The sequence below is a fragment of the Geotrypetes seraphini genome, chromosome 11 (genome assembly GCF_902459505.1).
Source record: "Geotrypetes seraphini chromosome 11, aGeoSer1.1, whole genome shotgun sequence".
Lineage (NCBI taxonomy): Eukaryota > Metazoa > Chordata > Amphibia > Gymnophiona > Dermophiidae > Geotrypetes > Geotrypetes seraphini.
The window spans coordinates 51,898,632-51,915,572 of record NC_047094.1 but is presented as its reverse complement, the minus strand read 5'-3'; the positions used below and the strand labels follow the sequence as shown (position 1 = coordinate 51,915,572).

Sequence of the window (16,941 nt, the reverse complement as noted above, 5' to 3'; positions counted from 1 at the left end):
TATGAGCCAGGCAATGTGTGAGGGGGAAGTGGGGGGAGGAAGAGAAGCTTCACACTGAGTCTGTCACAGGAACTCAGTGAGGCTGTAGTGTGACTCCACATGTGCATCAGGAACAGTCCCTAGTGCTCCCATGCTAGAGAGGTGAGGATATGGGGGGGATGTTAATGTGTCTAATAATGTGCTCCTCTGTAAAAACCTCTGTATCTTCCATGGGGGACATGCTAAATTCGAGGAAATAAAAAAGCTGCTTATGATGATTACATAGAGAAGTTCAGTAAGCTGAGAGGAGGGCTGGGCTCTCTGTGAACAACCAACACACTAATCCTCTGCGCTGTACCTTATGGAAAACTCAATATAGCAAAAAACAGTAAAGTGTATATGTGGCCCTTCACAGTGCTTTTGTAAACATCATAATAAAATAACAAAGGCTCCAATAATGAAAAATAAAAGTCTTTTTCCCATACACTCGGGTCACCTCTTAATTAGTTGTTATTGTTATGAATCCAATGTTGTATAGTCATTAATGCGATTAATCCAGTTTGCAGGTCATTTTATTTGGGGAATCGCAGTCACTTCTTATTAGTGGCTTGCTGTGCCTCTCAAGTGTGCTTCTGCATTTTAGCCCTGCCCCTGGACTTCAATGGGCGGGGCCTGCGTGAGGTCATGTGATTGGGCTGCTCAACCTAAAATGCCCGGGCCTATTTTTTGTCCCAGTCCGGCCCTGCCTGGCAATGTGTTCCTCGCGGCTGCCTGAACCGCCGCGGGGCTGTGAGACAGTATATTTTTTGACCAAAACGGATGTCTACAATTAGTAAAATTCCCCAATCACATATTTTTTTATGGGGACGGATTTGTAAACAGCACTTCATTAGATTTTTTTTTATTATACAAATTTTATCTTTTTGTAGACTTGAAGTCTTGAACAAAGAAAATGAGTACAGCAAAAAAAGCAAAAACAGATAGTGGAAGACCATTCCAAGAGGCCTGGACAGAGACACATGGAGTTTTTGAACGCAGTGGGAAAGCATTGTGTATTATGTGTAATGAAAGTGTTGTGTCTTGCACATCAAGTGTCAAACGTCACTTTGAGACAAACCATAACAGTGTTGCTGAACTTGGTTTAGCTCAAAGAAAAGAGTTCCTTGTAGGAAAATTACAGAAAATTAAAGAAATATCACTCCCAGTCTCTTAGTTTTAGCAACTATCTTTCAAAAACTAATCATCTTACAGTTGCCAGCTTTCAAATTTCACTGTGCATGGCAAAACATGGTAAGCCCCTCTCTGATGGAGATTTTATCAAAAAGGAAATTTTGGCTGGGAGTAATTCACTCTTCCATGATTTCCAAAAGAAGGATAAAATTGTGCAGCGCATCTCTGAGATGCCGCTAAGCAGAAATACTGCAAAAGATAGGGTTCTGCGAATGGCTGCTGATGTTAGTCAACAGCTTACTTGCGACTTACAAAAAGCACCCTTCTACTCCATGTGCTTGGATGAAAGTACAGATATTACTAACCATGCAAGACTAGCGCTCATTTTGCGTTATGCTACTGGTGACATCATGAGAGAAGAACTGGTAAAACTGCTGTCTTTGCCTGGAAGAACACAAGGGATAGATATCCACAATGCTGTGATGGAGGCTTTTTCATCACTAGACATAAGTCCAGAAAAAGTGGTGCTCCATCGCTAGTTACTAGCGATGGAGCACCTAGCATGGTGGGGACAACATCAGGATTCATTCATTTCTTTGCTAAGGAAGCAAAACATCCACTGATTCAATTTCACTGCATAATACTTCAAGAGGCTCTCTGCGCCAAAGAAAGCAGCAAAAAACTTGACGATGTCCTCAAAGATGTAACAAAAATGGTGAACTTCATCATGGCACGTGCTCTTAATTTTCGACAATTTCAAGCCCTTCTTGATGAGGTTCAGGCACAATATAACACTTTACTGATGTACAATAATGTCCAGTGGCTGAGCAGAGGACGAGTGTTAGAGAGATTTGTGGCCTGCTTGGAAGAAGTTAGGCTATTTATGAACGAAAAGGGGGAAGACTATCCTCAACTCACCAACATGGCCTGGCTTACCAACCTCATGTTCTTTACAGATTTTACTAACCACTTTAATGTACTAAACAAAAAATTACAAGGCATGGGAAAAACAGCAGAAGCATGTTTAGTGACATCAAAGCTTTTGAGAGAAAATTGCATGTTTTTGAAAAAGACCTTGAGAGTGGACAGCTAAAATATTTTCCCAACCTAAAAATACATTTGGATAATTCTACAACATTTGTGGACAGACATAAAAAACACCAGGAAATCCACAAAGCATATTCCACCATTGTAGCCGAAAGCAAAGGAGAATTTTAGTTAAAGATTTTCTCAGTTCCGTAAGATGGAGACATCCCTTTCATTTATAACTTCCCCAGAAAAGTCTACATTTGAAGATCTTGATCTTTCCTGCTTACAGTGGTTGGATATTCAAAATTTGGAAATGGAGCTACTGGAATTTCAAGAAAGCTCTATCTGGAAAAGTAAATTCAATGACCTGCGTGCGGTTCTTGAACGTATTGAGTGTGAAAGGGTGACAAATTAAATCACTGCTAGTAGTTCTGAAAATGAAATCCTAAAAGCGTGGAATTCTCTGCCAGACAATTTTAAGTCCATGAAAGCACTTGGGATTGTTCGTCTTACTTTGTTTGGGTCATCCTATGCTTGTGAGCAGCTGTTTTCGGCTTTGAATCATATAAAATCTGATGCTAGAAACAGATTAACGGATGACATGAGTGCTGCATGTGTTGCTCTGAAATTAACGCACTATGAGCCAAGGATTGACAAGTTATCAGCATGCATGCAACAACAAAAATCACATTAATTTTTTTCAGAGCATGTCCAATGCATATGTTTACATGAAGCAGTGTTTTCAGTTTACAGTTAAGACACTTTCTAAGTTATTTAAATATTATTTAAAGATGTTATTTAAAAAAGGGACTTTACATGGCCCTGTTGTATTCCAATCTGGAATTTCCAATAAAAACGGTTGATTTAATTGAAAGCTCTTTTGTTTTCTTTACATCATATTATTAGAAATGTAATGATTTAACTATTTTCTAATTTGATTGTAAATTTTACAAAAAAACATGTATAGACTCTTTGGGAATACACACCGAGTCTTGACACAGTTAACAGTTTTAAGAAGTTTATCTTTTTTTTTACTCGGGATACATTTGACATGTTATGTGAATAATACATTTTAAATATATTGTGTAACTGAATCAAATTCTTCCTAAATTCATTAAATTGAATGAAATCATTAAAACATTATAAATTGCCAATAAATTGAAATGAAAACCAAAGGATTGTGAATCAAATTGATTCTCTGACAATACAAAGATTCCAACCTTTAAAAATGATGTTACATAGTTCAGGCAACTTTATAAAGAGTTTTTAGATACTAAAATCTTGTTATTAAGGTTTAATTGACGTGCTGGCACTTTGAGGAAATTATTTGGTTTTGTGCGGCAGTTTGGGCACTCGGGCTCAAAAAGGTTAGCCATCACTGCTCTAGAGTATACATATTCAGGGCTTCCAGTTTCCCCTCATACATCTTCTGGCATAAGCCTCCTATCATTTTTGTCGCCCTCCTCTGGAGCGCCTCAAGTCTTCTTACATCCTTCGCCAGATATGGTTTCCAAAACTGAACACAATACTCCAAGTGGGGCCTTACCAATGACCTGTACAGGGGCATCAACACCTTCTTCCTTCTATTGACTATGCCACTCGTTATACAGCCCATCATCCTTCTGGCAGCAGCCACTGCCTTGTCACAGTGTTTTTTCACCTTTAGATCTTCGGACACAATTACCTCAAGGTCCCTCTCCCCATCGGTGCATATCAGCTTCTCTCATCCCAGCATATATGGTTCCTTCCTATTATTAATCCCCAAATGCATTACTCTGCATTTCTTTGCATTGAATTTTAGTTGCTAGGCATTAGACCATTCCTCTAACTTTTGCAGATCCTTTTTCATATTTTCCACTCCCTCTTCGGTGTCTACTCTGTTACAAATCTTGGTATCATCTGCAAAAAGGCACACTTTTCCTTCTACCCTTCAGCAATGTCATTCACAAACATATTGAACAAAATTGGCCCCAGCACTGAACCCTGAGGGACTCCAGTACTCACCTTTCCTTCCTTCGAGCGACTTCCACTAACCACCACCCTCTGGCGTCTGTCCAACAGCCAGTTTCTGACCCAGTTCACCACTTTTGAGTCCTAACTTCAGCCCTTCAAGTTTGTTCAACAGCCTCCTATGAGGAACTGTATCAAAGGCTTTGCTGAAATCCAAGTAAATTACATCTAGCATATGTCCTCGATCCCAATCAAAAAATTCAATCAGGTTTGTTTGGCACGATTTACCTTTTGTAAAGCCATGTTGCCTCGGATTCTGTAACCCATTAGATTCAAGGAAGTACACTATCCTTTCATTCAGCAACACTTCCATTATTTTTCCAACAACTGAAGTGAGGCTCACCGGCCTGTAATTTCCTGCTTCATCCCTGTGACCACTTTTATGAATAGGGACCACATCCGCTCTCCTCCAATCCCCAGGAATCACTCCCGTCTCCAGAGATTTCTTGAACAAGTCTTTAATAGGACTCGCCAGAACCTCTCTGAGCTCCCTTAGTATCCTGGGATGGATCCCGTCTGGTCCCATCGCTTTGTCCACCTTCAGTTTTTCAAGTTGCTCATAAACACCCTCCTCCGTGAACGGCGCAGAATCTACTCCATTTTCTTGTGTAACTTTGCCAGACAATCTCGGTCCTTCTCCAGGATTTTCTTCTGTGAACACAGAACAGAAGTATTTGTTTAGCACATTTGCTTTCTCCTCATCACTCTCCACATATTGGTTCCCAGCATCTTTTAGCTTAGCAATTCCATTTTTTAATCTTCCTCCTTTCACTAATGTATCTGAAAAAATTTTTATCTCCCTTTTTTACATTTTTAGCCATTTGTTCTTCCGCCTGTGCCTTCGCCAAACGTATCTCTCTCTTGGCTTCTTTCAGTTTCACCCTATAGTCCTTTCTGCTCCCTCCCTGCCAGAAACTTTCTTTCCACTGGCTCTGCAAACTTCCCTCCATCACAGTCCTGCTGAAGAAAAAGGAAGTGATATAAAGTACAGGACCATAGAAGAGGGTAACCTGCACAAAAAGTTTGCAGTTCCAACCTGATACCAAAATTCTGTGCAGACTCTAGGTAATTAGCATCCCTAGGGAATTCTGTGCAAATTCTGCATTGCGCAGAATCCTGCCAGGAGTTTCAGTATCTGGCCACTGAATTAATCTTTGCACTGTCAGCTTGCCACAATTTTAAATAAAAGGCACTGATAGCCCTTTCAGATATTAGTACAGTACTTCAAAATTAATGTATGCTGTTTTTCTAATTTTGTCAAGATTTAAAACACTTGAGTTTTTTCCAACTGCTTTGCAGATGATAACTCCAATATAGGCTTTAACAAGGATGATATGCCATTCTAACCAGCATGGTAATAACTCTTAGTTTGGACTATACAGTATATAACTTCAACAACAGGCGAGTCAGATTAGGTTTCTTCTGTTAGCCTCTCCAGTGGAGTTAGCTTGTATAAATTATTCTCCATGAGTGCTTAATCTATAGTATTAGAAATACCTATCTTATTTTTTATTTGGGATTTAGCAGTGTTTCTAGGCTCCAGTGGCCCAAATTCCTGCAGTAAAGTTGTAATTGATCTATCGTGGTCAACAGGAGTATGTATAAATTATAAAAAAACAAAACAAAAAAATTAACATAGAAACATAGAATATGACGGCAGAAAAGGGCTGTAGCCCATCAAGTCTGCCCACGCTGACTTGATGAGCTACAGCCCTTTTCTGCCCGAAGATAGGCTACAGCCCTTTTCTGCCCGAAGATTTCACAGTGAAAAAATGTCCAAAAGAAACACTGTGGAGAGACGATGTTCCTGAAATGGACTTTATTAAAAATGCATAAATATGTAGCAATCCACATAAACACCTTAAGGACCTAGTCCGCTGGGAACACTAGACCCAACACGGTCCGTGTTTCGACAAACGAGTCTTCCTCGGGGGTCCCTGCTAGTCCTAGGGTGAAAGATACGTGGAAAGGCTAAACAATCCAAAAGTACCGTATTTTTTGCTCCATAAGACGCACCTGACCATAAGACGCACCCTAAATTTAGAGGAGGAAAACAAGAAAAGAAAAAAAACATTCTGAACCAAATTCTCCCTGCCAGGCTCTGCACCCTGTCCCCCCTCTGGTGGTCTAGTGGTAGGCTAGCACAGGGCGGGCAGGGAAAGGGCACAGCTGTCAAGGCAGATGACTTTTTAAAATATGCACTGTCACCTCAGTAACAACTATAGAAAAATAGACAAATATAGGGGCAAAATATAGACAGCCGATATAAATTCTCCAAACTGACACATTTTAATTACTAAATTGCAAATAAAATCATTTTTCCTACATAAGCACATAAGCATTGCCTCTGCCGAGTCAGACCATAGGTCCATCATGCCCAGCAGTCCGCTCCTGCGGCGGCCCCCCAGGTCACCTTTGGTGACTTTCTTTCCTTCCTTCCATCCTCAGGCCCAACAATTGTCCCTTCCTCCCTCCCTCCCTCCTATGTTCTCCTTTTTGCCTTCCAGCCTGTCTTCTTCCTCCCCCCCCCCTGCCTGCTTTTAATCCTGGCGCTTCCCTCGTGAGAACTGCCTGCAGCCATTCAGGCAGAGGCACACGGGACCACGCAGGCATGCCTGCCTTGGGCACCGCTCTGTCTCTTGCTGCCACAGCCGACCTGCGAGGGATGCGCCGGGATTAAAAGCAGGTACAGGAGGGGGAAGCTCACTGCCAGGGGGGGGCCTCATTGCCACAGCCATCCAGTGAGGGAAGCACTGGGATTAAAAGCAGGCACGGGGGGAGCGGCTTACTGCCGCTGCCGTCCAGCGAGATAAACATAGACATTAAAAGCAGGCACGGGGACGGTGGCTCATTGCCATAACCATCTAACGACGGAAGCACCGTGATTAAAAACAGGTGGGGGGTGTGGTATTCACCCCATAAGACGCACTTTTAGGGGGGAAAAAGTGCGTCTTATAGAGCGAAAAACACGGTACTCTGTTATGCACCGTCCAGTCCTAATCTGATCTCAACTTCTCCCATATGTTCTCACCATCCTGTCGAAGAGCTGCCACCTCAGCCTAGGCGTCAATTAATTCCTTCGCAACTGCGTCCATTCTGGTTTCCAATTCCTCCTGCTGCCACATTACCTCCTGCAGGTCCTGCTTTAAAAGGTCCACCCATGGCCTGTGATATCCGAAGGTATACTGAGCATATCTTCTCTAAGGCTTGCCAGCATGTCAGCAAAACCTCCTGCCACTGAAGGACTTTGCACGCCGTTCTGCTCCCCTGTCGCTGCATCATGTGAGCCCACACGCTGCTCAACTGCTGGAGCCGGCGCCTTTGAGTATACTTGGGGAAGCACCTGCTTTTTCCACTGCCGGTCCTATTTTACCGGGTAGGTCTCCAACTTTTGCCGGGTGGACATTGCCATATCACACCTTCGAGGAAGCTCGAATGAAGGGAAAATCGCCGTTTTCACCATAAAATTATTATTTTTCGCCGCAGCCCCAGGGTAGCTTCATCCCCTTGCGACCTGCCACATTGGTGATGACCCATATAATATTTTAAACCTAAACACAACTTTAACACATGACTGGCCTCGACTGGCAACCAGTGTAAAGCTATATATGAAGGTGTAATTTTGTCAGATTTTTCTTAATTTATAAATCTGTCAGATGAATTTTTTATTGTCTCCAATTGTTTATTGCAACATAGTTTATCTTGAAACTCCTAAGTGTTTGCTTAATGCAATTTACGTGCATGCACTACCAATCTAAATTGTTCGTGATGCAAATATTTTCTAATACTTCTAAGGTTTCTTAAAGTTCAAAAAAACACTTCTAGCAAGATAAATTAATCCATAGTTTAGTTTGCTATCTAAAATTTCCAACAGTTTTAAAGCTTATTCTAACTTATAATGAATATCATCTACTTTTAAGAGTTAAACATTCCCCTCGTACAGTATGTCTTTGGAACCAATTAATAACAATTTTTGTTCAGTTTCAGATAAGAGGCATTCATCCAATCTGTAATCAAGTGAAAACATTGAAATTTTCTGATTAATATCTTGTAATATATTATCCAATTGAAACAGTAACATTGTTAGCATAAATAAACACGTGATAACCTACTGCCTCTAAATTTGTTTCCCAATGATGAGTAATATAAAATAGGAGATAAAGGAGAGCCCCATGGCACTCCTAATGGTGGCCATCACTTTTCTGACAAAACTTCTTGCATCTTGACTCTATAGGATCTAAGTGGCAAATGCCTTGAAACTGTCAATACATTTCTAACTATTCCTATGCTATGTAAAGCATTAAGAACTTTGATCTTCCAAATGAAATGCACTTGCAAATCGAATGCACTTGAAAAATCTAGTTGCGTAATAAGAGTTTGCTTTCCCTTGCCAATATATGATTTTCTCCCCCTCTAACGACAATATTAATGTCATTTCTGTCACCAGACCCTCCATAACTTTCACAAAGAAGGGATAGATGCTACGAGTCTGTAATTTGTAACTACATTCTAGGGTCATTATAGGTGTAAGAATAATTTCTGTGTACTTATTCTAAAAGCTGTGAAATCTAGCATATTTGTTATATTCTGTCTAAATCGGCTATATTTGAGCAAAAGTACTCCAAATTGTGTCTGCTGGACAGTAGTCTTTCTTTAAGGAATTATCTGAGAACAAATATATCTAAATCATAGGGTATCTCATAAATATGCAGGTCCACAAACAAAATATTTATCTTCATTTGAAAATAATCTGCTAATTGAATAGCTGAAGGAGGTAATTCACATGCCCCGTTGCAAATATGCAAAATCAATTAATTTATTAACTATATGAAAATGTTTAATGTGTAAAATATCAATGATAGAAGAGTAATAACGCTTAGCATTTAATATAGCATATCTCCAGTTTATTCTTAATCCACTATCAAGCAGTCTAATTTCATTTTAATTGATGAATCATTGTTAAGCAGTCTGTTTTTCTCTTTGTTTAACCTTCACACTCTTTTACTTAACCAATTGATTTGTTCTTGATATTCAGGAATAGTATTCACTTCACTCAAACAATGTATGATCTATCTTACTCTTAAGTATATTTTTAAGACGTAATTTGTGGTATAACTTTGATAGCTTTGTTCGGGTCCAATAAATTACAAAAAATGTCATGGAAACATGATGGCAGATAAAGGCCAAATGGCCTATCTAGCCTGCCCATCCGCAGTAACCATTGTCTCTTCCTCTCTTTAAGAGAGATCACGTGCCTATCCCATGCCTTCTTGAATTCAGACAGTCTCTGTCTCCACTACTTCCTCCGGGAGACTGTTCACACATCTACCACCCTTTCTGTGAAAAAAAAAAAAGTAGTGGCTATGTTGGAAACTGCTTTAAGCAAACAAGGATGGGGAGGGCAGATGATAAATGACAAATTTATATAATATGCAAACTTGGCTAATTAAGCTCTCAATTTTGAGTAGAAAGAAAACCCTCAGATTGATCATTTGGGCACTTATTCAGGAAAAAAAAAATAATAAAAGCCACCAAGCAAGTTAAAGCTGATCTGGAAAATATCTTTGTATCTCAAATTTGGACTGGCACCTAAGATTTTGTTGTGATTTTGCCCCTAAATTTCTGATTTCCACACGTCTTCAACATTAGTCCACAAGCTGGGAGATTTCAAGATTTTGCTCAGAATATCCTACATTATTAGATTGTGCTTTCTATAATAACCAGTTCATAGACTCATGCAGTTGGTGGTTTATCAGTCCTATATTGCATTTTAGAACTTTTTTAGTTCTTTTAGATTGAAAAGTAAAATTGGAGCCAGTATCTTCTCATATACTGTATGTTAAAAATTGATCAATTCTGGATGATTTAAATAAACATATTGAAGCTTTTTAGAAGTGCTGCCCAATTTCCGATTCAAATTGATTCACCAATTCAAATCGGGTGAATCGATTTTGTTTAAAAAAAAAAAAAATCAGTCTTCCGATTGGGTGACCAACCCTCCTTCCTCGCCGTGCCTTCAGGTCTCCTAAAGCAGGAGTGGCAGCACTGCCTCTTGCTGGCTGTCCACTGCCGCTCCTACTTTAGGGGGAGAGGGTTAGTCGGGAAGTGCTGCAGTGTCTTTCGGCTTCCCCCTGGCCTCCCACTCTTACCTTCTAATAATTACCAGCCTGCAGAGAGGATCACTGGGGCTGTAGCGATCCTTGTAGGCTACCGTCGTCCTCGGCAGAGGGAACATGCTGCTGAGGACTACGGTAGTCTGCAAGGATCACTACAGCACCAGCGATCCTCTTTATAGGCTGCGGGCCAGTAATTATCGGAAGGTAAGAGCAGGAGGCCGGGGGGAAGCCGGAGGACACTGTAAACGAGGGGGGAACATGCAGGTCTTCAAGGGAGGGGGGCCCTGGTGTAGAAGTACACGAAGGGAGATGGGGTACTGCTGGACAGAAGGAGGGAAGGGAGACGGGGTACTGCTGGACAGGGGAGGTAGGGAAGGGAGATGGGGTACTGCTGGACAAGGGAAGCAGGGAAGGGAGAAGGGGTATTCCTGGACAGGGAGAAAAGGGAAGAAAAGGTACAGATGGGCAGGGGGAGGTAAAAGGAAGGGAGAAGAAGTGCTGCTGGACCTGGAAGAAAGGGAGGGAAAGGAAAGGTGCTGGTGGAGGGGAGGATGAGATGGTGCATGGGGAGAGAGCATGTTGGGTTGGGGGGTGGGAAGGAGGAATGCCACTCGAGGGAAGAGGCAAGGACAGAGATAGAAAGCATGTTGGACTCATGGAGAGGGCGAGATGGATGAGTAGGACAGGAAGGAGGGTAAGATGCTTGGATGAAAGGATAGTTGAGAAAAGGAGAGATGGTGGATCTAGGGATGGTGGGGCCCATCACTGCAGTTGTAAGGATGGAGATGAAAAAAGGAAAGATGCCAGATCTCCGGGGGAGGGAAGGGAAACTGAAGGGGAGGACAGAGATGGAAGATGGATGGTTAGCATGGGGGAAGTAGGAAACGACAAATGGGCAGGAGACCCTGGCAAGCGAGTTATCAGAAGACAACCAGAGCTTGGGACCAACATGATTTGAATAATGACCAGACAACAAAAGGTAGAAAAAATAATTTTATTTTCTGTTTTGTGATTACAATATGTCAGATTTGAAATGTGTATCCTGCCAGAGCTGGTGTTAGACCGCAAACGTGAGCTAATATTTAACAGAGAGAAGAAAAGTCTTTTTGTTTATTTTGTTTACACCACAGCACCAGTGTGGGTAGGAAAGGGCAAAGGGAGTGAAGAGGTTATAAAATAAACCCACCAGGATGTTTGAAAAAAACACCCAATTGGGCAGGAAAATCAAATCAAAAAATCGATTCAATAGACTGAATTGAAAATTTTTTTCCTGAATCAGGCAGCACTACTTTTTAGTACTCTTATGTGTTTTTTTCTTGGGTACTTTGGCGGTTCATGTTTTCTGCTTTAGTACTGTTCCAGAAGGCTTCCAAGCAAAGCTGTCTTAACACTAAATCTTCATAATGGTGGTGGTGGGGAGGAGGGTTTGGAGACATTTGCTGCACATTTGTATTTACTATTGCTGTCTGAAGGCTATTTGACTTTACCTTTTTTTTTTCTTTCTAGCTTTGGGAGCTGCCTATGGTACAGCAAAAAGTGGCACAGGGATTGCAGCCATGTCTGTCATGAGGCCTGAGCTAATCATGAAGTCAATCATCCCTGTTGTCATGGCAGGTATCATTGCCATCTATGGCTTGGTGGTGGCTGTCCTCATCGCCAATTCTCTTGTAGAGACTATCAACCTATACAAGTAAGTCTTTACTGCTTCTATCACAGGTGCATGCCCTCTTTCCACACTTAGCACAAAAGCAAAATATATGATAAAAGATTCTCATAAGTATGGTTTAAAAGTAAAGCTGCTCAGATCTGCTGTAGAATATTTGTATTTAATTATTCTTGGTAAATATTAAGTTTCCCTGTTGTCAGCAGATGAATCTAGACATATGGGTTATGTCCGTTTACCAGCAGGCAGAGATAGAGAGCATTAAATTGCATGTGAATTGTAGAATGGCATGCTCCTTGGCTCTTCAGTATTCTCTATCTCCAGCAGGTGAGTGAGTGATGGTCCCACACTTGTGGCTTCATCTGTGCTGTGTGGCTAGGTTTGGCCCAGCTTGGCTCCTATTTTTAGTAGTCTTAATTCAGTTGCGCATGGGGGCTCAGGGTGCTTGTTTTCAGGGTATAGCTGGTGGTGCCAGTTCCCTACTCATCCTCTGTAGCTCTAATATGCAGATTACTCCCTTTACTTCTTGCCCCCTCATTAAAAAAAAAAAAAAATTTAAAAACTGAGCAGGCGTGCAGTGGTTTAAAACAAGACAGGCAGACTCAAGGGAAGCAGGTAGTATTAAGTGCAGCCAGTTTTGGGGAACCCATGCAGTGAGCGTGAGTACCTATGATTTCCTTTACTTGTCCAATGTCCAGGCCGGTTCCTTGGTGGGCTGAGGTATCTGCCACTGTTTGGCACATCAAAGCAGTAGTGTTTCACCACAATAACAGGGTGCTATCTTTTTCAAACAAAAATCTTATACAGGATGTCTGGTGCAGTACTCGGAGAGATCCCCCAGAAAAGAGACTTGGGAGTACTGGTCGACAAGTTCAAAGCCACCCGCGCAATGCAGTGGTGGCAAAAAAGCGAATAGAATGCTAGGAATAATTAAGAAGGGGATCACAAACAGATCGTAGAAGTTTATCATGCCGCTGTACCGGGCCATGGTACGCCCCCACCTGGAATACTGCGTCCAGCATTGGTCGCTGTACTTGAAGAAGGACACGGTACTACTTGAAAGGGTCCGGAGAAGAGCGGCTAAAATGGTTAAGGGGCTGGAGGAGTTATCGTACAGTGAGAGATTAGAGAAACTGGGCCTCTTCTCCCTTGAAAAGGGGACATGATCAAAATATTCAAGATAATGAAGAGAATAGACTTAGTAGATAAAGACAGGTTGTTCACCCAGAGTCGTGGTTTGCTGAACAAAAGGTAACATAATTCCAGTGGTGGTGATGGCAGAGCTGCTAAAACATTGCTTCTATTGTGGGAAGCGGTGAGCAGCGTTGGGAAGTGTGCTCATTATTCTTTGGGCCCAGAATTGGTGGGCTATGAGCAGGAAATGCCAGCTCTTACTTTTTCTCACATGGGCCTAGTAGTGGCCTATTCCTCGGTCTTCCACTGGGGATTTGCTGGATCAGCTCATGCTTCAGAGGGGGAGGCCAAGCATGACTGTTCATTTAAAGGAGAGTTGTGGCTTCAGCCAGATTGACACCAGAGACCATAGTATGCTGACCTGGTCTGCCTTTGGGTGGATCAGCCTTTTCATATGCCTCTGATGCCCTGTTTGTTTATTCAAGGAGGATCCATCCCCCTTTGGTCTTGTAGCATGGGTGTTGAGTAGTTGATGTTGAGGAAATGGGGTTACTTGGTTATCACCACCTTAGTTTGGAAGTGCTTTGTCCTCTGTGTATGCTCAGAAGTGGAGAGTCTTTGAGGTGTGGTATTTAGAGAGAGTGATATTTCTCCCCTGAAGTGCTTCCTCCCTCAGATCTTAGCCTTTCTGTAATACCTTGCAGGTACAGGTGGCAGCATTGGCCTGCTTCAGTTGACACATTCTGCACTCCTCCTTAGGCTCTCACCCAGCAGCCAATTCTAAGTTGTCCCAATAATGCCAGGTCAGCCTCCAAACTTCCCCATATAGAAGGAAGTCTTTCGGAATTCTGGGAGATTTGGGTGCAGATTTCCACAGATCAGTGAGTACTGGACATCATACGAGAGGGATACAAGCTAGAGTTCAATTGGGTTCTCAAGGTGGCTTGCCTGAACTCTCTGACAGGACAACCAGAGAAGGCTGCCAAAGTCTGAGCCACTGAGCACAGACTGTTACAAATTGGAGCTATGGAGCTGGTTCTGGATGCAGACTCGATCTCCGGGACGTGCTCTATATACATTATCATGCCCAAGAAAATTTCAGATGGGAGACAATCCTGGATCTCAAGGCAATCAATATGTCCTTAACTGTCCAGATTGTGGATGGTAACAGTAAGGTGGGTGATCGCCTCAGTTGCACAGGCAAGTTCTTGGCCTTGTTGTATCTGATGGAGACCTACTTCCATATCCCTATTTTCCCAGAATACAGGAAATTTTACTCTCAGCTCTGCCTTTCAGTTGGCAATTGCTTGACCCACATTCACCAAGGTCATGGTAGTGGCAGAAGCATATCTGTGCAGGCAAGAATTCAGATTCATCCTTATTTGGATGTTTGGCTGATCAGAGCACCATCTGCATTGGACTGTCACCAGGCGGTGACTCAGTTCAGCTTTTGCAGGGCTTGGGGTGGATTATCAATTATCAATTTCAGACAGAGCCACCTGCTGCCAACTCAGTGTCTGGAGTATTTAGGTATCCTAATCAACACAGCAGAGGGCCATATCTTTTTTTCACAGAACAACGCAAACTGAAACTCGGATAGCAGATCAGGGAGACCTTGGCGAGGCAAACTCCTATGGCCTGGCATTAACTGCAGGGCCATGGTGGTGACCATAAAGGTGATTCTCACTTTGAGAGTCACCAGCACAAGGCCATATGGTTGCCCTCAAAGAGTATATCAACAGTGTTCACTTCCGGCTCACCACTACAATTGTTTCCCACTTACTCCACCTTAATAGGACCCCCAGGCACCCCTGAAGAAGACTTTTTGTCAAAACGCGGACTGTGTTGGGTCCTGTATCATAGTAACATAGTAGATGACTCGGCAGATAAAGACCCAGACATGGTCATCCAGTCTGCCCAACCTGATTCATGTTTAAATTTTTTTTATTTTTTCTTCTTAGCTTTACACCAGTACTGTGCTTGGGTTTCCAACTGCCGAAATCTCTGTTAAGACTTACTCCAGCCATCTACACCCTCCAGCCATTGAAGCCCTCCCCAGCCCAATCCTCCACCGAATGGCCATATACAGACACAGACCGGTGCAAGTCTGCCAGTACTTGCCTTAGTATCAATATTTAATCTTATTTTCTGATTCTAGATCCTTGTGTTCATCCCACGCTTCTTTGAACTCAGTCACAGTTTTACTCTCCACCACCTCTCTCGGGAGCGCATTCCAGGCATCCACCACCCTCTCCCTAAAGTAGAATTTCTAACATTGCCTTTGAATCTACCACCCCTCAACCTCAAATTATGTCCTCTGGTTTTAACCCATTTCCCTTTCTCTGAAAAAGATTTTGTTCTACGTTAATACCCTTCAAGTATTTGAACATCTGAATCATATCTCCCCTGTCTCTCCTTTCCTCTAGGGTATACATATTCAGGCTTCCAGTATTCTCCTCATACGTCTTCTGCGCAGCCTCCTATCATTTTCGTAACTCTCATCTGGACCGCCCAAGTATTCTACGTCCTTCCCTGCCAGATCGGTCTCCAAAATTGAGCACAATACTCCAAGTGGGGCCTTACCAATGACCTGTACAGGGGCATCAACACCTTCTTCCTTTCTACTGACTATGCCTCTCTTTATACAGCCTCAGCATCATTCTGGCAGCAGCCACTGCCTTATGTTAGATGGATCTAGTCCAGTTGCAGCAGGACAGCTATCTGACTGCCACTACATTGGGGCCTTCTGTCTCAATCACCCATCACATTAGACAATCCAGAACACTTTGGTCTTTCAGCGCACAAAGGATATTTGGCTAGGATTATCACAACTCTCCTAAGATTTAAAAAGCCAGTGACAGTGGCGGCCTATACTAAGTTGGTGGAAACTGTTCCAGCAGTTGTGTAAGGTCAGACAGACCTGGGTTGGGCTTTCATATCTGAAGTACTGACCTTCCTATGGGAAGGCCTGGAGAAAGGCTTGGTGATCGGATCTCTTAAGGTTCAGGTGGCCAGCTTTTCCTACTTCAGGGCTAGAGCAGGCAAAGCATCCATGGCTTCTCATCCAGATGTCTCCAGATTCTTGAAGGGAGCATTGAGGCTCCGCCCTCCGGTGCAGTAGCTGTTTTCTACATGGAATCTTAATATTGTTTACGAGCTCTCTCTATGGCCTCATATGAACCTTTATCAGAAGCATCTTTCATGGAACTTAGCATGAAGACAGTCTTTTAGTAGCGATCACTTTGGCGAGGAGGGTGTCGGAGCTACAAACTATCATATAGAGAGCCTTTTCTCAGAATCATGGAAGCAGGGGTGTCCTTGTGCACTGTACTGCCTTTTCTGCCAAAAGTGGCTTTGGTGTTTCACGTCAGACAGGAAATTTCACTTCCTACATTTCAGTCCATGAGCAAGAAGAAGCAGGACAAGGTTTTGCAGTTGCTATTTAACAGAAGAGAGGAATATACGTATAATACAGGCAGTCCACGTTTACGAACATCCGACTTATGTCAGACTCATACTTATGAACAGGGGATCCTGTTTTACCTTCAGTGTCCCAATTCGCCCCTCTCCCTTCCTCCTAACGTGCCCCTAACTCACGCTCGCTGTCTAACAGAGAGAGGAAAAGTGTTTTTTTTATTTGTTTACACCACAGCAGCGGCATGGGGTTGGAGAGGGCAAAGTGAGGTGGGGTGGATGAAAAGACTACAAAATAAACCCACCAGGATGTGTGAAAAAATGCCCAATTGGGTGGGAAAAGCAAATAGAATTAAAAAAAATCGATTCAAATAGGCCGAATCAAAAAATATTTTCCCTGAATTGGGCAGCACTACCCAGAGTATG

At 42.5% G+C, this 16,941-nt stretch overlaps 1 protein-coding gene across 1 annotated transcript in view; it reads left to right on the top strand.

Annotated features, from left to right (window-relative positions):
• ATP6V0C (ATPase H+ transporting V0 subunit c) overlaps positions 1-16,941 on the top strand; it is a 45,385-nt gene that overhangs the window by 26,481 nt on the left and 1,963 nt on the right. Inside the window, exon 2 of the mRNA XM_033963950.1 lies at positions 11,811-11,994. Coding sequence (XP_033819841.1) covers positions 11,811-11,994 — 184 coding nt within the window. The remainder of the gene's footprint in view (positions 1-11,810; positions 11,995-16,941) is intronic.